Raw genomic sequence first — 21894 nt, forward strand, 5'->3', positions numbered from 1 at the left:
ATAATAATTAATCTTTATTTAATCTATATCCGGCCATTAGGCCCTTGAATAATCTTCTTTTGAAAAAGTGGGGTACTGAAGGAAGACGAGATAAGCATGTTAAAACAAAATGAGAAGACTAGGCACCGAAGACGAGTCAACTTTTGTTGGCTCTGTTTCATTTGCAAAACTCTCTCTCTCTCTCTCTCTCTCTCTTCTTGGGTGATTAAGAGACTTCCATGCCACCAGTGGCATAGTGAAACAAAGCCAACCCTACTGTCGGGGGAAAAGAAAAACGTATTGACTCCAGTTGTTGGTTGCTCTTGACTAGTAAAGCTTTATTAATACTTAATACCAGCACGAATAATTTTCGTCTCTCTAATGATATATCTGGCCCCCCTTTTAAAAGGGAATATATGTGGCAATAATCATTAGATTCCCAAGTCTTATATAGTTGTGGATCATCCAGACTACCATCTTATTTGACTCTACTGACAAGTGAAAATGACGACTACTAACTTTTGATGCGATAATAGCTTATAGTTTGCTGCTACTACACCTTTGGCCTTACCCGTCCATATCCGACCTGAGCGCTTGATGTTTTTAAGTCATTCCATACTACTGCATAGATATATTTCTTTGGAAATTAAATAAAATAGTTTCGTAACAGTTTGGCCAAGCTAATATCTCATGGGCTATAATATTTTAGTTCGGCCCTAATCCAACTCGGCTCTCGGCTATGAGCAATGATTTAAATCTAGTAGACCTATAATTTTTTCGGCAAATACTTCAATGTCCTCTTAAAAATTATAATCTTAAAAATCTTTATATCGATTTTTCGGTATCGGTTTCAAAACCAAGTTACATAAGAAAAAGAATATATTAGTCAAGAAGATTTAATTACGTGTGTCTAACTTCTTAATTTTCTTATTATACTCTTGAAGATCTTAACTGTTAAATCTTCATCAAGTTGATTGATAAATAATTAACATTATAGTATGGAAGAAATAGTCTAACTTTTTTATACAAAAAATATATAATAAAATCTAGAAAAAAAGAAATCATATCAGGATTAGAGGTTTTAGCCTGCTGCGAAGATTATAAGGCCGATCCGGAATAGTGGTATAAATGGCTATTAGAAGAGAGTCCTTCAAACTACAGCCAAATTTTAATAAAGGCACTTACTTAGTTACTAGGGCTGGCTTTATTGTTCTTATTATTTTCCTTAAATGCATTGTTATAAATTTATAAGTACGACGCTGTGAGAGATTAGTATTGCATGAAGGCTCATCAGGTGTTGGGTTGATCTCCTAAATCAAGATGATTTTAATCGCGTCCGCTCTAATCATATAACATTTTATACTTAATTACTTTCGAGAGCACGATGAGAAATAAAATTAATAAACGATCTCAAAAGCTAAACCATTCCTTAGTTACTCTCTCCCTCAACTAAGCCTATCTATCTTCTTCCTGGGATTGTCAAAATACCAGTGAACAGCTCGAAAATGAGACAATTCAAATTTGATCAGTTGGACTAGGCTTAGAAATAGCTAGCTTTATTAAGCTCGACTCAAATTGTAATGATAATAGTTACTTTAAAGTTCAAGTTATGTTTTTGTTCACTTACTTATTTTTATATTACTTGTTAGCTTAGAATTTTCTAATCTCTATGTTTTTATAGTTCAAATTATTTGCAGTACAGATTGTTAAATCAGATCTAATTCAAAGTCTGGCTTAATTTAGGCTTGAGTTGATTATGTTTGAATCTGCCGTATAAATGACTGGCTCGATTAGACCCCTAGATCGACTTCATAGTTCATACGACTAGATTCTCCCTGTATAAAGTATATAAACACACCAAGCCAATAAAAGAAGCACTCTAGACGGAGAAAAATAAAAACTTAATTAGAGTTCGTAAAAGAGACTTGGATTGGTTGGTTCATGGCAAACAGAAGAGTTGACATAGAATCCCAGCAACCTCTCTTAGGCGGCGCCGCTGCCGCCGACGACGACGGCAACACGATAACCGCATTAGAGAAGGCCATCAGCCGCGGCTGCAAGAGCACCGCCGACCTCGCGAAGCACCTCCCGACCGGCACCGTCCTCGCCTTCCAACTCCTCTCGCCCATCCTTACCAACCAAGGCCAATGCCACCACGCCACCCGCGCCATCTCGGCCTCCTTCCTCGCCCTCTGCGCCATCTCCTGCTTCCTCTTCCCATTCACCGACAGCTTCCGCGACGCCGCCGGGAAGCTACGCTACGTTTTCGCCACATTTAACGGCTGCTGGGTTGTCGACGGCAGCTCTCCACCGCCGCCTGGAATGCTACCGAAGTATAGGATAAAGGCGATAGATTTTATCCATGGTTTTATGTCTCTGCTGGTGTTTGCTGCTGTGGCTTTGTATGATAAGAACGTGGAGTCCTGCTTCTATCCTTCGCCGTCAGAGGATATGAAGCAAGTCCTCGCGGCATTGCCGACGGCAGCCGGAGTTATTGGTAGCTTGCTGTTCGTTGTCTTCCCGAGCACACGACAAGGAATTGGCTTCCCTGGTCCTACTGTTTGATCTGCTGTAAATTTTCTTCGTTCATGTTTTGTTCTCGAGTTAATTATTTTTTATGTTTTATTCTGTATCTTTCGTTTTTAACATTTTTTTGATACGGTGAATGATCTGTTTCATCTGAGAAGAATGTGGTTTTGTTGCAATAATTAATCTACCTTTGTATTGTCTTGTTAATTTTGAACAGAAGGTGGCATGATCATGGCTTGAGAAATCTTTATCGTCATAGTAAACAAAGATTTTCAAGTAACATTGTCTTATATAACTAATTATTCATAGCTCATGACGGATAGATGAATCATGAATGTGGACCTGCACACCAACGCAATGAAATAATTAGTAAAACAATCAAGTAAACAAAGAACGGATTTAAGGTAACTCGTTATTTAATTTTCTAAGTTTGCAAGCGAGAGAAGTTTTCAAGACTTCTAATTTCCCTTTGGCATAGCAATATCTCAAATGCCCTTCCACTAAGATACGGGGACCACATGATGTAGCCCACGTATCATCAAGTGGATGAAGAAATTTGCATGTCAAAGAGTATTGCTACGTTTATACTTAGTCTTAGAAATTGCAAATCGAAGAATATATCCTTATGAAGGCGACAACTTGGTTATATACCTTGAGACGATGTGATAAAGTCATTAAGATTAGAAAAACCTCAACAATGTTATATACAACTAACATCTAGCAGCAATATATATGCATGAGACTACTTCATGAACCCAATAGTTTCTTGATCCCGGCTATCTTATCAGGTGTCAACCTTGTGGGGAACTTGATTCGCAGGTTTCTTCCCTTGGATTTGTCTTTGGGTATTGGCATGCCAAAAACAATAACAATATCTCCAGGAATTATGTTGGGAGATTCATTGCCTTCGTATGGGAAAGTAATTTTCTTCCCTTCTTCCAATCAGGCAGTATACCAATTGCGACAACTTCTTCCACCACCATTGTTTTCCTGTCAAAGATCCAGAATGAGTAACGGAAAAGGAAAAAAAAAAGGCAGTAACTAGGGAAGAAGAATCCACAGCTGAATATAAATTGTATGGGGTCAGCTAAAGCACAAATCGAAGAAGAGAATGTTTCAAAAGAATTAACAGACTTTATGATTAGCATCAGCCTGAAATCATAAATGATATTCCAGGAGTTAAACTTGACTAGACAACTAGACAAGATAACATGGTAGGCTGCTGGCAGAATACAATTCTATCAAGCTATTCAGCATTGGAGACAGATCTTTGACAATAGTCAGTGAAGGACCATAGGAACACTTCTAATACTCGAATTTGCAATTTGCAAACTGGATAATTCAGAGTCTGCAGAATAAATAGAGAAAGAGTATTGATTTTATCTGTTTTGAAGGGACAGAGGAGAAGAATATTGAAGTATATATTAATCATAGTCTGCTCTCTTTTGTTCCAATCAGATTTCGTTAGCAGAGTCGAAGTTCAAAATTCTTAACCCTAAGGACCATTCATAAATCCTTGCTTATTAGATATTGCAGATAAATAAGCAAAACTACTAAAAAATAAATACAAAAGCTTTTACCGTCCATGTGTAATGCAGAAAATCTGAAATTCGTCCTTTTGTTCGAATGCAGATGGGTTCATTCGAACGCCCATGCCTGTGGATTCCGACTGTCGTTCGCATGACATTCAAACAACATGTGGACGTCTGTTAATCCAAAAATCTATATCTTCAAGCACAAAAACTCATATTTTAATGACTCGTAAATGCCTCTTAATCTAAGAAAAATACTCCTCTGTATCTTAGAACGTTTGCAGGGCGTTTGAACACTAGTTGCTGACTCCGTCTTCCATGCTTCTCTTTCAATGAATCTGACCCTCAACTTGTACATATTACAAAATATCTAGACATAGAATAATATTTTTTAATCATATTTGCCAACTTACAAAACTTTACAAAATTGCATATTCCAATACTAAGTGGCCCATTCTAGTGAATGGAGTGATAAGTATAAACAGTATTATTCGGCGGAATGGTTTATGTATGATTGAGCCATGTAAATACATAACCAGTCTTTCATAGTAAATGAACAGACTACCACAGAACACACTAATCTTTTCTTAATCTACTTAGTATTAGCAGCTTTCTATGCCCTGAACTTGGGTAATGGAGCAACAATTAGGTTTATCTTCAATACAAATAAAAAATGGTTGCCTTATCGTTCTTATATTTGTTCTTCTTATGTTCTTGCTCATTGGAAACGAGTTGGTTACCTAAGGAAAATATTTTTCTTGGTTGCATTACATATTTACAGGAGCATCAGTGCAGAGATATCTAATCATCCGGATATGAAGCAAAAGCAGCAGCTGAATTAAGCAGATAAACGAGCTAATAAACAGATAAGAAAATACAACATCAATCTCATATTGAAAATATTATTACTATTAGAAAAATATCCAAGCTCTAATAACAAGCTCGTAAGCTTTGCAACAATGTCACGCAATTACTTCATACATTGACAGAAGAAGGGGAACTCACCTAATAGCATCAGCAATCTCCCTTGAAATCTTCGTCTTCTTGGTTGTTCCTCTGTGCAAGCCCTCCAGACTACAGGGCAACTGGTTCTCGATAGGCGCCGCCTTCTGCGGCGCGGCCGGCGAACACCCCACCAGGCAACCTCGATCCAACGGCTCTCCTTGGCTCTTCGAGTGCTCGCTCTCTTCTCCTCCTCTCGTTTTCTCTAATTTTGGCGGCTCAAGGTTGTGGATCTAAGTGTGCTGTCAGAAATGGATTTTGGTTGGACTAAAATCGCATTTGACCCGTTTCCCGGTAATAGTAATTGGAAGGCAAAAGACCAATGGGTATTAAGTTGCTAGTGAGATATATATATATATATATATATATATATATATATATATATATATATACGTATATGCATATATACATATAATATTCATAATATAAGATATTTAATCGTATCCAAATTATCACTATTAAGTCGCAATCTTGCTCACGAATGGAGGGTTGTTGGATGGATAGCCTAGCCCACCGTTCTAGTTAGTTGGACCAACCTCCAAGATAGAAGTTAACTCAGCTATGGCCGATCAAATGTAGGTAAATGGTGTGCAAATCCTCCAATCTTTTAGTGAAAATATATTACATTGAATTTAGTATTTGCATGCTTAATTTTGAATAAAATAGTGAGTCATAGGGGAACTCAAATAATTAAGTTTAAAATACAATGGATATATTAAAACAAGTCCAACCTGCAGAGCATCAAACTGTAATTTGCCTTGATTTTTAATACTTATTAGAATCGTAATGGTGTCATTCCTTGTCGTTAAGATACAGCTGATATCGTGGGCGAAAGAGGACCACCGAGGACTAATCGCAGCCACAAATCTAACAGTAGGAAATAGACAGAGTGGTTACTGTTGGAATTGACAAAATTATGCCCACTAATTAAGCATCGATCCCTTTTTAGTCTAACTGCAGTTGTGGGACTTTGGAACGTGCCAAGCCACCTAACTTGATCTTTTCTTGCGGATCTGGTATGTAACTTTAAATATATATATATATATGTTAAAAAAAATCAAAGAGATTTTAGATGGTGGAGGTGATTGTGGAGAACTGGGAGTTGTTTCTATCCATGGAAATATTGGATAATTTGGATAGTTTGACACGCGCACTTGAAGGTCTAATTTTATTTCAGATATTCTGGAGATGGACCCCTTGAATTTAATGCTGAGGATATGCATGGATAAACTAAGTTTGTTTTGTACTTAATTTTTTTTAAAATCATCGTGATCCTGCAAGATATAGGTTATAAATGCAAGAGCTAGTTTTCTTTAATCTCTTTTTTGAGTTAATAAGACCCAAACCACTGGGACATAACGGTGGCTTGTACTAATTTTTCATTTATGTCATCAAAAGCTTTTTGTTTATATGAATACCAACTTCAAAACCTATTATTTTCATATGGATGTCCTCCTAGTTCTCTTTTCAATAGTTATATATTAAATCTGAAGTATGTAACAGATGAAATAATAAATATGCTCTTATTTATGAGTAATGTATCTAAAAAGGAATATATATATTTTTAATAATCTTTCTATTGTTAAATTGATCACAATTTGACATGCCCTACCATCTGATTTCCTTTTTCTTTCACACCATGTTCTTGCTTGGTGCTGCATGTACCAGTGTAGCAGTACTGCAGTCAGCCTAAAACAAAGAAACAGTGTAGAGGTTGAGTGCTTATATCAAACTTTTTTAGATACATACAATGAATGCATCGGTCAATATCCAATAACGCATCCGAATTAATTAAATCTGCCATCGTTCTAGCTTGGTAACTAGTAACTAGAAATTTAGGTATATATATATAAGATAAAATTGTATCCTTCCTTCCTAAAACTTTATCTACCATGGGACACATCACCCATGGTCCCATGGTAGCGAGCATATTCCAACAATAATTTGAAAATGAAGTTGTGTAATAACAGACCATAGATAATAAATGCAAGAACAAGTGTTGCAATAATTTCAATGCATGCATGTTGCAAAGGTTATTCTGGAGACTAACTAGTTGTACACTGCCATTTGTTTTCAAGGAGTGGAACCGTTTGGCCAACCAGTGCCAGTGAAAGAGACTGTCCATGTACAGTCTATTGTGTACAAGGACAAACACGTGTGGTCATATATATATATATGTGTGTGTGTGTGTGTGGGGATATTCACACAGTTCTGCTCTTCTCTTCTCCTTTTGGTTTTAACTTTGTCCTACTTACTTTACCTCCTACTGTAATTTAGCATCACTCTGAGATCTATGCCGAGGTGAGATGGGTTTGTGCTTGGAAGTAATGGAGACAGCTTCAAAATTAGGCCCCAGTCTCATAGAGAGGCATGTTACAACATTATGGAGAAAAGATACCTATGAGTACAAGAATTTTTTTCTTTTTTTGCCTTCATATTACTAGCCACATTTTGGTCTTATTGTTAAACTTCTCATTTTTGTAGCCTAGTTGTAATTATACTCCCTTTTCTTGGTATTACTATTGTTCATGTTTCGCATAAATCCTTTTATTTATTTTTTTATGATATATTAACATCTCTTAATTATGTAAATTTTTCAAAATGTTCCTGTTTGATAGATGCTCATTTGATTTATGCATCGCATAAATACGACGTGATTAATTTTTTAGATGCAGGAGGAATTATTTCACCCTTATTTAGAAGAAAAAGAAAGAGCATAGGATAGATAGATAGCCATTTGAAGTTTTTTATTAATATCATCATGGGTACGAGGTATTGGATGAGTGAGGAGTTGGGTAAAAGTGTCATAAAATTAATGGATGATTTTATTTAAACTCCATAACTTATTATAATATTTTTCGTATGCACTCATTTTAAACTTACATACACCGGTAATATTTTGGTTTAAATGTTTGTATAGTTATTTATTTTTTCCAAGACGGTATATATATAAATAATTTTTTAGGTAAGGGAGTACATACAGGTAATAAAACATTTTAGAGAGTGTATATGTAAAATGATGATAGTTTAGGAGAGTCTAAGTAAAATTATTTTTAAAAATAAATAGAAAATTTTTATAGAAAAATAAATAATAGTTTAGGAGTCTAGATTTTAACACTAAAAACACTGAAAAAGACGGTGCTGTTGTTTGGAACGGCGAAGGTCTCATGGATTATAAATTACACATCAAGTAATAAATCTTCCTTTCAGATGTTAATTGAGACTTACATGAGCATTTGATACAAGATAGGAATACTCCAAGACATCTCTTATTTCAAACTCATTACTTGATCAGAACTAAAATGAAAAATGGATGACGTAAAGATTTCTACACCTAAATTTTAGATTTTGTAGCAAATCTTTTATCATATGGTGTTAACTCTAATCTGTTGCTAATGATTATTTTCCGAACTTATATATAATCTGAACTTTGCATTAGTCATAATTCCATGCCATGCATGCAACCAGTTTAATTACCAAGCAAGTTGAATTCTAGTATATATATATATTATATATAGCAGACGAGTAAAAATCATGATGAACAAGAAGAAAAGATTCGTATATATGTCTAACGTGCATTATAACCAGTAATTAATTACCCCAAAAATTACTAGAGGATGTTGAAGAGATCTGCGATTGAACATATGAAAGCTGGCTACTCATCCAGCTGAATTTTCCAGACGGAAAATGGAAATGTTGGCCAGATTTGGATAGTTTTTGTTCACTACTGAAATATGAACGTCAAAAGGGCCGGGTCGCCATTAATTGAACGAATTCTAGTAAAATAAATTCCGCTCTCTCCTCAAACTACTCTATCTCTCTACAACCCTTGGACAGGCATTCTCTAGCTGATATGCATGCAGCCGCTGTCATCTCTGACCACCTCCTTTTGGATCTTCTCTTCAACATGCTCACGAGCCCCCACACGCTCCTCTTTCTTTCTCTAGCTCTCTAATAGTTATATAGGTCCTTCAAATTTACTCATCCACAAAACCACAAGTTATTAGAAGCCAAGGGGGAGAGAGAGAGAGAGAGAGAGAGAGAGAGAGAGAGAGAGAGAGAGAGAGAGAGAGGATTGCAGATCCAAACAAAAGCCATTAAACAGTCACAGAAATCTCACTAAAGTTGTGGTGGAGATGCATCCTCCTCCAGTTCTAATACTCCAAAATCCCAATCAAACCAATCCATACTCCCTTCTTGCTCCCCACTCCCCTTCTCTCCTCCTCTTCTTCCATACTTCCCAAAGAGCGAAAGAAGGAAACCAAGAAAGAGGCCACCTTATATCTATACATAACTAGCCATTTTTGCACCCTTTAATTCCATCTTATACATATAGATAGATAGATAGATAATAGATATATATTTTCTTGAGAGATGCTTGCTGTTTCGCCGCTTCCAAGCTCGAATGGGGAAGAGCGAATCGGCGAGATGGGAGGATTTACCGACGACTTCTCCCTCGACGACATCGACTTCAGTGACCTCTTCGTCGGGTTCGACGATGGGGACATACTGCCGGACCTCCAGGTGGATCCAGCCGAGATCTTGGCGGAGTTGTCAGCGTGCAGGGAGGAGGACTCGTCGGGGACGACCACGAATTCGTTAGAGCCGGCGAAGGAGCAGAAGGAAGTGAGCAGGAACGAGGAGATGGTGAGCATGGCGGCTACAAAGGAGGAGGAGGCGATAATAGCAGCGGCAGAGACGAAGTCATCGTCGTCGTCGTCGATGAATGACGTTAACAGGCGGAAGTCATCGGCGGCAAAGAACTCGCAGGGGAAGAGGAAAGTTAAGGTAGGCGTAGCTAGCAGTGCAACGTGTATATATATATGTAGATAGATATAGCTCATATACTATACTTCATCATATAACCTCTTCGATATATCCTTCTTCTCTCTCCTAGTAGAAATTTGTATAGTGGTAATTAATCTATATATGCATGTGTGTATAGGTGGATTGGACGCCGGAGCTGCACCGGAGATTCGTGCAAGCGGTGGAGCAGCTCGGAGTGGACAAGGCGGTGCCGTCGAGAATTTTAGAGCTCATGGAAATCGACTGCCTCACGCGGCATAACATAGCTAGCCATCTACAGGTATATATGCATACAAATTAGTTAATTTTAGTTGCAAAAGGAATTGAACTGTTGGCTTTAAAAGATAAGGATCCGTAGATCCGATGGTACCAAGTTGGAGAAAAGATACAGTGGTTTATGTACATCCTTGTCTCCTAAAACGAGTTCAAATTGTTGCTCACCAATTCAGTGGTCGGCAACGGTTCTAGTAATAATTAGCTACAGGATACTTAATTTGTTTTAGAGAGGCTTTACTTATTTGAAGTATGGAATATGGCTTGCATGCAGAAATATAGATCTCATCGGAAGCATTTGCTGGCGAGGGAGGCGGAGGCCGCGAGTTGGAGCCAGAGGCGGCAAATGTACGCCGCCACGGCCGGGACAAAGAGGGACGTAAGCCTGTGGCCGGTGCCGGCCATCGGATTCCCTCCCCCGCCCCCGCCCCCGCCCCCGCCGCCTCCCCCTCCTCAAGTCCAGTCTTTCCGTCCTTTTCATGTATGGGGACGTCCCACCTTTGAGGCGCCGTTAGTACCTATGTGGCCGCCGCCACAGCTAGCCCCTCGGTCTCCAATGCCGGCGTGGCCTCCTCTTCCTCCACCACCGGACCCTTCTTATTGGCACAACCATTATCAAAGGGTACATCTCTCTCTCTCTCTCTCTCACACACACACACACACACATTTTGACATGCATTCTAATAAGAACTGTATCTCAAAATATATCTAAAGATAATTTGAATTAGAGAAACAACTCATACAGAAGTCACGGCTCTCCTCTCTCCAAACTAAAAACAACCGACCAAACAATGTTTATAAATCTAAGTATCAGTACTTCAAATTACTCTCAGGGAGGTAGAGAGGGATGGATGACACAGGCACCTACACGTGGAACACCTTGCTTTCCTCAGCCTATGTCAACGATGGTAAGCAGCATTAACTTTTTGCTATTACATACCTACTCAATCATCTCGAAGAAATTTGAAGGTTGGTTTTGCATTAAATAAATTTATCTGAGTAAAATTTAATGAATGCAGAATTTTCCTCCGGTTCCGGGCATTCTGACACACCCCATCTACAGAGCCGTTCAGCCACCCCCAACCAAGCATGGGGACTCGCCTCTTCAACTCGATGCCCCTCCAGTAATTTCCTTCACTTCCATCCATTATTAGTTGCAATTCTTTAACTTGTTATCCAACTACTTCGAACTCCTTCCTAGTAGCTTTTCAGAATGTACTTAGAATAAGGACATCAGCTAGGAGATGGTCCCTCTATACTTGCACTAGTTGAGTTCATGGAGTAAAACAAGTCAAGATTCTCTAATGGCTAAATGCTGAGTGCAATTATATTGCTACTCGTCCAGAGAATTAAGTGAGAGCTTAATGATGTCTCAATTAAACCAATACCACAGGAATTCCAACTATCCTATTGGCCTTTTTAAAGTGTAGAGTTTTTATTTAATGATAATCTTTAGAAGTCATAGCGAGTCTTTGACTATGTATTAACTTTAACAGTTTAACCTAATCATGCGGCATTGTTATGTTGTTCATTTCAGTCCAAAGAAAGCATCGATGCAGCTATTGGAGATGTTTTAGAAAGGCCATGGTTGCCTCTTCCTCTTGGTTTGAAGCCTCCATCTATGGACAGTGTAATGGTGGAGTTGCAGAGGCAAGGCATATCAAAAGTACCGCCAACTAGTGGTTGATCTTGGATAACATCATCGTGATTGTTATCACCATCACCAACCTATCAAAAATTCGTCGACATTTCCATCTGTACATTATATCTCCTCTAAGATCGTCTATTGTTTTGTACTTTTATGTATGGTGTTTTTTTTTTCCTTCTTTCCTTCTTTCTTTCTTCTTTGAGAGCTGTATCAATGGATGAGATAATAACTCGGGAACTCTTTGTCTTTTGGGACATAAAAGTGTTTAATTAATTTCGATGTGACTAGTTATCTACCAATTTGCAATAATTAATCCGGCTAGTTGCCACCGATGAAAATGACCAACGGAATTTTAATTCTAAGATTGTTTGTTTAAAGCTCAACTGATCAGGTGCAAAAATTGAATAAAGCCTTAGCCACAGACAGTCAGCGAAAAAGTGATAGAAGTATCATCAATTCATCATCCTTTCTATCGATTTTGATAGGTATTATTGAATAGAAAGAAAAATTAAGAGTTAATAAGATGCCACGTTATTATTCTTTATAGAATATTTGTAGAACTGTTTCTAGCACAGCTGTGCTCGTGCTAAAATAATGAGATAAAATTAATGATAAATTAACTGAGAATAGTACGTGCGTTTATGAGAAACGTGGCTACAAATCTCACCAATTAAGCTGACTCGGTTATATTCTTGCATCGTTTGGTAAACGCATTAGGGTTTGTCCCAGCATCCAAACCAGACAAAAGATTGCAGGATTTGGACAATTTTGCAGAAGGTCCACCGTAGAATTTTCATGCGATACTGGTTTGTCCACGACGACACCAACGCAAACCCTTACCATGGTTTTTACTTCACCAAAATTAACTAACAGAAGTATTTGGAAAGACGTGACTCATTTGTAAACAAGTATTTTCTGGTTGATTGTAGAATAACCATAAGTTTTATTCTAGTACTGCAGACGTCTCTACTACTTTATTATCCAAACAATATTTCTCTTTTCTCTCTTCTCTTTCATTTAATATCGTATATTTACTAACAAAATCTAATATTGTTTGTCCCTTAAAGATATCGTTTCGATCATTTACTCTTTTTTTCTCCTCTTCCCATAATCCACTATAAAAGATATTTTGGTCATTGGCCAAGTATCTCCTAAATTTATTGATTTTGTAATTGTTACATTACTATATTAATCTATAACCAAACATCGTAATAGTCTAAATCGATATATACTTTCTTACGCAAATTTAAGAAATAAGCATGACCTAACAAGTTTGGAAGTTACTCCACAACCAATCGCCACCTTATGTTTCATCTCATACTGTCCACATTAAAGGTTCCTAGTATCATGTCACTTTCATCCGCATCATTACTTTCTTAAACCTCGCAAATGTTAATGAAAAATCTAGAACAGGACAGTGTATAGTGAGCGCAATAGGTAAGACAAAAACAGGGAAAACACAATTGCCTGTCCAAACTGGCCTTTCCTTGTTTGACTTTTACACCATGGAATCAGAACATTGGTCAGTTCAGACCAACAAGCTTTGGCACAACTGATAATTTTCTTCTTGCAAAACTGGAAACCTGGTGTTATCCCTATGACAGATTGTAGAGTTTTTCTGATTCTCTGCAAGGAAAGAGATGCATCAGCCCATCTGATAAATATTAAGTGGAAGGCAAATTCTTCAATACCTCCATTCTAATTCCTAATGTTATTCCTGCAGGTAATAAAGCCACTTTTTTCTCTCTTTTTATATTTAGTACCAGTTTTCAGTATGGCCTAATTAGGATTAAAGGACTAGAAAGTCATCGAGAATTAGTTACATACGCATGTTCTCTTTTCCGAAACACATCTCATCTCTCCATTTGAATATAAAAATTAATCATTCAATAAGATACTACTTCAAACCTCTCTCTCCAATCAATATGAATCTCTTTTGTCCCATGATATACTTAAAGACCGAATTCAATTTTTTTTTTTTCGTTTGAAAGATAGGATCCTAATCTAATATATTGAAGGAACACCAGAAACAGAAAGTATCACATGTTACAGTTATGAAGTTTCAGTTTTCAGCAATAATATGTAACAAAATGAAGTCAAAAGTAACAAAATTTTATCTGGCATAAGGGTAGAGATGATTTTTTAAGTAGTGCATTCCAAATATATATGAGGTGGACTGGAAACAACAAATTGACAAAAATTGTGTGCCAAAAAAGCAAGCAAAAAACTCCTGAGAGAACTCTGTCGATAAAGTTTATGTCTGAATACCATTTGAGATTGGAACTAGAAAACAAAGTCAAATTGTATACAACATGGAAGACACAACGACAATCTTGTCTTCTGTCTAACCTGCCGTTAGTGATTTCTTCTATTCAATTGCCATGCAAACTGGTCGACAGCCACCATTGCTTGTGACGCAGACCCAAGAGAACCTTCATACCTGCATATCAGGTCACAAAGAGAAGAGACTATTCATTGCTGGCATTTGTTCTCCAAATCAGATTATGAATTCATAAAAGCTTTGCAAGTATAAAATTAGTCTGGTTTGTCACAAGTTCTTACATTGCAACTAACAAGAAAGCGCCAATCTGCATCACTATAGCTCCTTCACCACCAGGTTTTGCGGTATTAATGCACCGCGCACAGAACCAATGTTCATGTATTGAGGTGACCAAATCTGTATATGGAAGTCTAGAGCATTAAACGAGATAGAAAATATAAAATCTTTCATAAGGCGGAGTTAACTTTTAACGCTTGAAAATTCTTGTAACGCGTCACAATCTCATTGTTGTTCTAGGTCTAGCCATTTTGCTCCTATAGGGAATAATATAAACACATGAGAATTAAGGAAAAAGTAGAGACTCACACTGGTTCTGTCCAATAGAAAATAGCTCCATTTGGGGATTATTTCGCTTGACAAAGTCGAGGAACGGTTGCAAGTCCGCAGCTTTAAGTTTTATTCCGTCCTGTTCTGCACTGGCAGCAGCAAGACATCAGAAAAGGTCGTATCTCTTTTCCTTTCAATTGCTTAGATTTAGACTACAGAAAGCATCGAAGCGAAAATAAAAAAAGCGCTACAGCTGACAAGAAACGACTGGAAAAGAGCACAGCACGAATGCTACTTTGTTTTTGAAATAAACCAAGAATTCTCACTCAGGGCTCACATGATTGACAAGAGGCGAGAGGGTGCAGAGGGGTCGTAGTTGAGCAGCAACGCCGCTTTAAGTGGCTCACCTGCATGCATGAGAAGAAAGGCTAGGGCAAATTTTGCGATCGAAAAGGAGGAAGAAGAGAGAAGACAAAGCTTGTGGTGAGTGATCCAAACCCGAAGAGCCGATGCTGTTTGAGGCCCACTTCTCCCATAACCTATGCGTCGACGTCCAATCCGCCATTATTCTCCCTCCGGAGGGGGTTAGGAGACAGAAGAGCGCAGTGATTTTCTTTCTCCCAGCTCCGGCCTCCGGGCTCCGTTTTCCTCTCTTCAAATCGGATTGGCGATGGATCCGATAATATTTACTTCCGATATGTCGAGCTTAGACCCGGCCGATACGATCCGGATCCAAGACCCGATAAGCCGATTTCCATTGGTATCCATAGATGACTCGATTTTCCACATCTTCTGAGAACGTTTTTGTTTGTTCTATTTTCATAAATTAAATTCGTTTTAACCTACTAGACAAAACGGTAACTGGGAGAATAGAAGAATAGTAGCAGGCTGTTAAAATAATAATAATAATAATCTTACTGATAAATTCAGAAATATATCCGGTTACATGCCCACTATAAACCAAACCTAGGTAGCTTTCCAGGAAAAAATTCTACTTGCTCAACAAAAATGGGGCAGATCTTACTCTCACTTCACTTGTATACAGTTTTTGTGTTTTGCAATAGCAAGTACAAAAGATTTAAACCAGGATGCAGATGGAAACAATAACATATACTCTAGCGAAAAATTCAACCAATCTCGCAGCTCTTCGCTTGATGATGGAGTATCTATCCCGTCTGAAAAGTGGAAAAGTACATATTCGACTCTCTTGGTGATGCACTGATGTCCAAGAGTTGAGGTTGGTTATTCTACTTCTTTGATGATTCTCCTTTTCCTGAAGGGTTGCACAGGCAAGCTCCCGGGAGCACTGTGGGCTCTCCTCCTTTCCTCTTTCCTCCGATCTGCTTCAATTATTGTGCGTCTCAAAGCAGAAGCCTTGTATATTGGTTTTGGCAAGTGTCTATGCCTGCAGAGAACGCTATTTTGTCAGCAAATAAGAATAATTACAATCATATATTTGCATGCCAGTGGGAGATTATGCTGTAGAGCAGGTCCTCGGGTGAAAAGAATATTGCTCGAGTATCAATCTTGAGCATATTGGTGTGAATTGAACTCTAAGAATCCAATCTTAAACTGATGCTTTGATTCAAAAATCCAAATGTTCCCCTTTGCACATCTTCCCAATGTCTCTGAAGATGATGCACAAGATAACAAGATTCTCTGATAGATAGATTTAACAGAAGCATACCTCACTATGCGCTTCACCTCGGGAAGGTGCTTATATCGTTCCTTGACAGCATCCAAGTACTCCTGCTTCTTACGTTCCCTTGGAAGAAGCTGCATAACAAGAAGTGTTTGGTAAGAAAATACCAGTGAATTGAACTGTTATAATATAATTCTCTAGCCTTCGACAATCACAGTGAATTGGAAACACAGGCTACTTCACAGAAATTAATATTCTACAATTAGATGAAGGGAAACACAGGCTACTTCACGCAGGTAACAAGCAAGCCAAGAAAACTAAATTAGGAAAGTAGGAAACTACTACTTACAACTCCCAGTTGTTCTGAAGCTTTAGCCTTCCAGACCCGAAGATTCGTATCGTCACTCCCAGAAATGACATAGGACCCATCACAGCTGTACTTTACACAAAATACTCTACATAGGAAAATAAATTTTGTCAATACCTAGAGAAAGAGACGAACAATTAATTAGTACTAAAAATAGTGGAGCCATGTGCAAGACAGAACTGCCAAATGCAAGGTTACTATATAAGCTAAGATCAACCGAACGATATACAGATATATCATACACTATTTTGAATATGGAGAGATCCTAAAATGAAATAAAGCTGGACTTCGAAAAACTGAAATTTACTCATGTTTTTTGAGTCGAAGGGCATAAAGAAAGATTGCAAACACAAATAACCAAATATTTCCTGATATATAAGCAGCAATATCAAAAGATAGAAGAAGAAACCTTTGCATTCTCTTAGTATGGTATATTTCCCTGCTATGATCTCCATTGTACTGGAAAATTCTTACCTGCAAGGTTTCAGTTAGACAAAGTAAATTATGGTGAAGGATCAAATGAAAATGCAAAGACTTATAGAATGAACTTATCATCATGGGTCATGATAATTTAGGAAAGCACAACTCACCGTTCTGTCATAAGAACCAGTTACAAATTCACGACCTGTTGGAGAGTAATCAATATCCATCCTGAAACCGACCTCCATTTATGTAAGATCTATTCACCAAAAGGAAGTTCTATGGAAATACACAAGGAAAGACAGCATCCAATGCTGCTCAGTGATGTTACTCACACTGCAGAAACATGGTCTTTATGCACAACCTTGGCTTCATCCATTTTCCTAGCATCATAGCTATAGCAGTTGCAATCTTCATTTGCCTGGTGAACATGAATATGTAGATTAGCTTAATAAGCATCACCCATATCTTGAACTTGGAGATGTCCTACAGAACAACTTTGATGTTCTACATACAAGAAAGCATAACATGTAACAGTATATGGACAATTTGTGCTAGCAAAAGCTTTCAAATGTTGTAGCATTAATATATAAATGCTCTACATGACACCAACCAAGATAATGATTCAGAAACATAGTACAAAACCAAGCAATGAAGTAGAAAAAGCAGTTGTGTCATCCATTTCTACCTAGGAAGAATGCTAGAGATACACAGATTAACAACAATTACATAAAAGAAATTTGTTGGCAAGTCAGAGCAAATGATGGAAATTCTTACAGCTGTGAAGTTCATAGGCTCCATAGGGTTCCAGCATATTGCATTTGTTTTTGTCTGTACCAAGAAATCTATGTTAGCTTGAACAAATGGCAAGTAGAGAACAAAATATTAAAGAGAACCACCTTACTTTAGCAACAATCACTTGCTAGTAAAAATTCAATGTTTCCATGATTTATGAATATTCCTAATGTGGCCAAATGTACATATAAACCACTACACTACTCTGAATTAACTCATCAATGATAAACCAACTACTCAAATACATTAGAACATTTTCAAATTCATAACAAAATTCAAGAAAAAACTATTGGGTTTGTAGCACAAGTCAAAGTATTATATATATAATGTATGTATGTATGTAAAGAAAGGTGGCAAAGAGAACTTATAAAGAAAACAGTCATTACTAAAAGTTCTCAATTAGGATTTGAAACTTTAAAGTAAAGAAATGTTAAATAACCTTCATGATCAACTTTCTAGCTGGGGATGACATGCGCAGATCATACAGAGTTATGCTGCGATCACTACAAAATCAAAAGCATTTCTCAGTAAACCACATTTGAAATATCAAGTGAAACTAAAACAGAATTGCAATGTGATATGCATAATAATGAAAATCATATAAGCAAGCATACAGAGTGCTAATATACTAAAAGCCAAGCTGGTGATTCTAGTGTTATGCTAAGCAGGAAATGAGTATTAAAATAATAAAGATCAATAATCTGCTTTCAGCTTCATTTACTTGAATATTTGAAAGATTAATTCAACTGATTTTTCCCACGTAAAAGAATACTAGAACAATCTAAATTTCATCTGCAATAAGCTGCCCTCAAATCACCACACGTCTTTAATAATCTATAGGCATTGTGGTGCATCTGAAGAAGACTTCTGAAAGTACTGATGATTTTTATTCCTAGAGAAAATCAAATAAGACCTCCAAGGTTAAACATGACAAATACCAGTTGAAATGTCTAGAAACCAGAAATGTCAATTTTTGAATGTCTTTTTAGCAATGCATCAAGAAGATAGTAATAGATGACACCAATTAAGCAAGCATATTCATCTATACGGTATGATTGTTTAATAAAAACCCGAGCCACTGGTCACGATCTACAAAGTAATAAAGATGTCTCAAGGAGAACTTAAAAAAAAATGTTGATCATTCTAGATTGTCAACTTTAGGTAACATAGTTCATCTGCCATCAAAAGTGTGAATTTTCATACCAGGCCATCCTAAAGTAAGAGAATTGCAAAAGAGAATCTGTTGTGAGAATGGGAAAGTGGAGATGAAAAATAAAAAGTGCATATTACAAAAACTATATGAGCAACTTTACAAAATTTATTCTATATGACAATTACTTCAACATACCTAGCTGATGTAGCTAACACATCTGGTTCTCCAGGATTAAATCGTACAGAAATAACTGTGTCCTTGCCCCATTCGAATGTGTTCACCGGTTCCGATCTTTTTCAGAAAAATTACTTTGATCATTATTAATAATATATCCCTCGGATTAACTGGGAGCAGCCAGTAAAGTTGAATACCTGTTGTGATCCCATATATCAACCTGAGCACCGACAGTTGCAAAAAGAGAGCCATCCCACTGGTGATCAACACCCCTAGTAGTGTATAAGGAAAAACAGAAAGAGATCTCAAAAATGTGCGCTCAGAAGAGAAACGAAATGAAAAGAAGACCTAGCATTACATTCAATTACAGCATCAGAAAGATAAATTAATTTTGTAACAAAAACAAAATAAAATATCACAACCCTCACCAGAATGCATGCTTCCATGGGTAAACTGCCACTGGCTGAAAACACAAAACATAAATTTAAAATGCCATATAAAAGATAGCAAAAAGGGGCATAGATTTGTGTTGTTTAAAATTGTCTCTTTAAATTATTGCGTACCTTTGAAGCATCTTCGGTTGAATCACTAGAATCAATCATTTTCAGCATAGGAACTTTCCAAATCCTAACACTGCATAGACCAAAAGATATTGTAGAATGAGATCACAAATATTGCATAATAGATATATTACTACATACTAATCATACTATTAATGTACACATACTAAAGTCCAAATCCATCAACTTCTATGCCCTTATTATAAATAGATCAACAGTGTTAACTATAATCAAGATAAGTGACTCTCTTAAAAGAAAATATTACTAGGATACCATTTTGAAAAGAAATGACGAAGATGCAGCAGACCTACATGCAGTCAGTGCCACATGATACGAGAGTATCTCCATCAGTAGATGCTGCCAGGCCCCGCACTGCACCTTGGTGTCCAGGGAACTGGCAAACAGTTTTCCTGTTTTCAGTTTCAAGTTAATCATAAATAGCTCACATACTTCTATAACTGAAGAAAAATCCATTTACAGTTATAACTAAAAGCAGAATAAAGCCAAATATCAAATGCACCTAAATTTACAATCATCTTCAATAAACTTGCTGATCCCAATAATGAAATAAGACATACAACCAGCATATTGAAAGAGTACCTGGTAGCTATGTCCCAAAGACGAATATCTGCAAAAACAGAAGACTAAATTCAATATTTCCAACTATGATACTATGAAACTGTGGCAAAATGATCAATAAAAGGACAAGTACATTGTCATAACATTTAAAGATATAAAGCAACTCCATCCAACCATATGGATTCATTTAAGAAAGCAGGTTAAGACAGCGTATAAGGATATAGGCAACTTAGTACTCTTTCAGTTCTTTGTTGAAATTTTAAAGCATCATTTTTTTCTCTCCTGGCACATTATTGTCAACTTAAGCAGAAGAGGGATACCCTTCCCCAAGTAGGGGCATAGGTAGGAGGAGAAAGAAAGCATACAAGTTAACAGACCATACACATAAATAAAACAAGAATACAAATAACTTAGTAGGATTAAGATTCATTTGGCTGATTGTCTCAACTGTGCCTTAAAGACAGAAACATATCCCTATATCAAAATTTGCCATCCTTCTCCCTCATATAGACAAGTTCCAATCCAAAATTGTATGCTTGACACATGCAACATCAATGTTTTCACATTAGAAGGCAAAGCAACAAATCAAAAGTGCATCAAATATCGGCACACATACCTCCATCCATTGAACCTGAGAATATTCCTTTCAAGTGATTTGGGTTTTTCGCCATGCAGGAGACAGCATCGATATGCCCATCCATTGCTCCAATAAATGGTCTTGCAAATATCTAATAAACGGAACAAGCTCCTAGGAGAAACAATGATGATAACATATATAAATATGAGCAAAAACAAAAGCCTACCTTCTCCAACTTTGCAGCATTAAGTGCTCTTGTGTACTCGACAGCTTTCTCTTGGGTCCGAAGATTGGGATCATAATTCCGGAAAACTTTCTGTTGGGAGATAATAAATGTGGAGCTAAAGTAACCCAACAATACATAAATCCAAAACCCTAAAATATCAGACTAAGCTAACCATCGATTCCTCTTCGTTAATAAAATCCTTTCTAGTACAATCGAAACACACAAATAAGAATTATGATCAGCACTCTCACAACAAGCCCTGTGGAATTACTATCTCCTCCACTCCATAACAGAAAGAAAAAAAACTAGCTACCAAGGAATTTTATTAAATAAGAGGCAAAATTTCATAACAGCCACACAAGAAACAGAAAATGTCATCAAGTACCCGCAAAAGAATCAATTTGCGCCTCTTTCAACATTAGAACTAAGCAAGAATTAGAGGGGGGGTGTATCACCTGTAGATCTTGGCTGCGTTCGCGAGTGAATTCCTCAGTAGACCGAGATATGACCTTCACCTTCATCCCTGTCGATCAGAAGCAGTCGAGAAAGGAAGTCGAGCGGTGAGTAAGAAGTAAAGCGAGGGCGAGCAGCGGGAGGGAAGCTGGTCTGGGTTTAGGTTTTGTTCCAAGAATTAAACTAGCTAGGGCCTACGGGTGGCCGTAGTGATAATTGGGCTGGGCCCTGTTAGGGTCGGCGTCTAGTTTTGTTCCGAAATTTTAGGGCCGGGTCCATGTGGGCTTCCAGCTGATGGGCCAACTAAGCACCCCAACTCCCCAGCACTAGGGATATAATATAATCGAGCCGA

The 21894-nt window shown here is 37.3% G+C and overlaps 4 protein-coding genes and 1 long non-coding RNA gene across 6 annotated transcripts; 2 read left to right on the forward strand and 3 right to left on the reverse strand.

Moving 5' to 3' along the window:
• Positions 1 to 1920: 1920 nt before the first annotated feature.
• Positions 1921 to 2829, forward strand: LOC140769266 (protein DMP4-like). Its single transcript, XM_073109928.1, has one exon. It carries the CDS (start codon positions 1921 to 1923, stop codon positions 2542 to 2544), a length of 624 nt encoding a protein of 207 aa, XP_072966029.1. The 3' UTR covers positions 2545 to 2829.
• A 342-nt stretch (positions 2830 to 3171) lies between these two features.
• On the reverse strand, positions 3172 to 5328 carry LOC140768864 (uncharacterized). 2 transcript variants are annotated; one of them, XR_012105809.1, is made up of 3 exons: positions 5046 to 5328; positions 4089 to 4177; positions 3172 to 3498 (listed from the first exon to the last, which is right to left on the reverse strand). It is a non-coding gene; the product is annotated as an uncharacterized lncRNA (long non-coding RNA). The 2 variants fall into 2 exon arrangements; XR_012105808.1 differs by lacking the exon at positions 4089 to 4177.
• A 3779-nt stretch (positions 5329 to 9107) lies between these two features.
• LOC140768564 (probable transcription factor GLK1) lies at positions 9108 to 12063 on the forward strand. The gene is made up of 6 exons (XM_073108887.1): positions 9108 to 9830; positions 9988 to 10128; positions 10396 to 10743; positions 10955 to 11029; positions 11141 to 11245; positions 11659 to 12063. Exons 1-6 carry the CDS (start codon positions 9417 to 9419, stop codon positions 11806 to 11808), a joined length of 1233 nt encoding a protein of 410 aa, XP_072964988.1. The 5' UTR covers positions 9108 to 9416; the 3' UTR covers positions 11809 to 12063.
• A 995-nt stretch (positions 12064 to 13058) lies between these two features.
• Positions 13059 to 15249, reverse strand: LOC140768943 (uncharacterized). The gene is made up of 6 exons (XM_073109427.1): positions 15095 to 15249; positions 14934 to 15003; positions 14636 to 14745; positions 14332 to 14446; positions 14119 to 14209; positions 13059 to 13395 (listed from the first exon to the last, which is right to left on the reverse strand). The coding sequence occupies exons 1-5, from the start codon at positions 15159 to 15161 to the stop codon at positions 14125 to 14127; spliced, it is 447 nt and encodes a 148-aa protein (XP_072965528.1). The 5' UTR covers positions 15162 to 15249; the 3' UTR covers positions 13059 to 13395; positions 14119 to 14124.
• A 238-nt stretch (positions 15250 to 15487) lies between these two features.
• On the reverse strand, positions 15488 to 21684 carry LOC140769382 (uncharacterized). The gene is made up of 17 exons (XM_073110075.1): positions 21545 to 21684; positions 21090 to 21179; positions 20903 to 21014; positions 20308 to 20335; positions 20019 to 20117; positions 19711 to 19780; positions 19576 to 19610; positions 19345 to 19419; positions 19169 to 19264; positions 18260 to 18323; positions 17803 to 17856; positions 17361 to 17446; positions 17196 to 17256; positions 17015 to 17079; positions 16588 to 16693; positions 16284 to 16372; positions 15488 to 16001 (listed from the first exon to the last, which is right to left on the reverse strand). Exons 1-17 carry the CDS (start codon positions 21608 to 21610, stop codon positions 15839 to 15841), a joined length of 1359 nt encoding a protein of 452 aa, XP_072966176.1. The 5' UTR covers positions 21611 to 21684; the 3' UTR covers positions 15488 to 15838.
• Between the last annotated feature and the right edge of the window lie 210 nt (positions 21685 to 21894).

Source organism: Typha angustifolia, chromosome 10, assembly GCF_048772165.1.
Source record: "Typha angustifolia cultivar Huaian chromosome 10, ASM4877216v1, whole genome shotgun sequence".
Lineage (NCBI taxonomy): Eukaryota > Viridiplantae > Streptophyta > Magnoliopsida > Poales > Typhaceae > Typha > Typha angustifolia.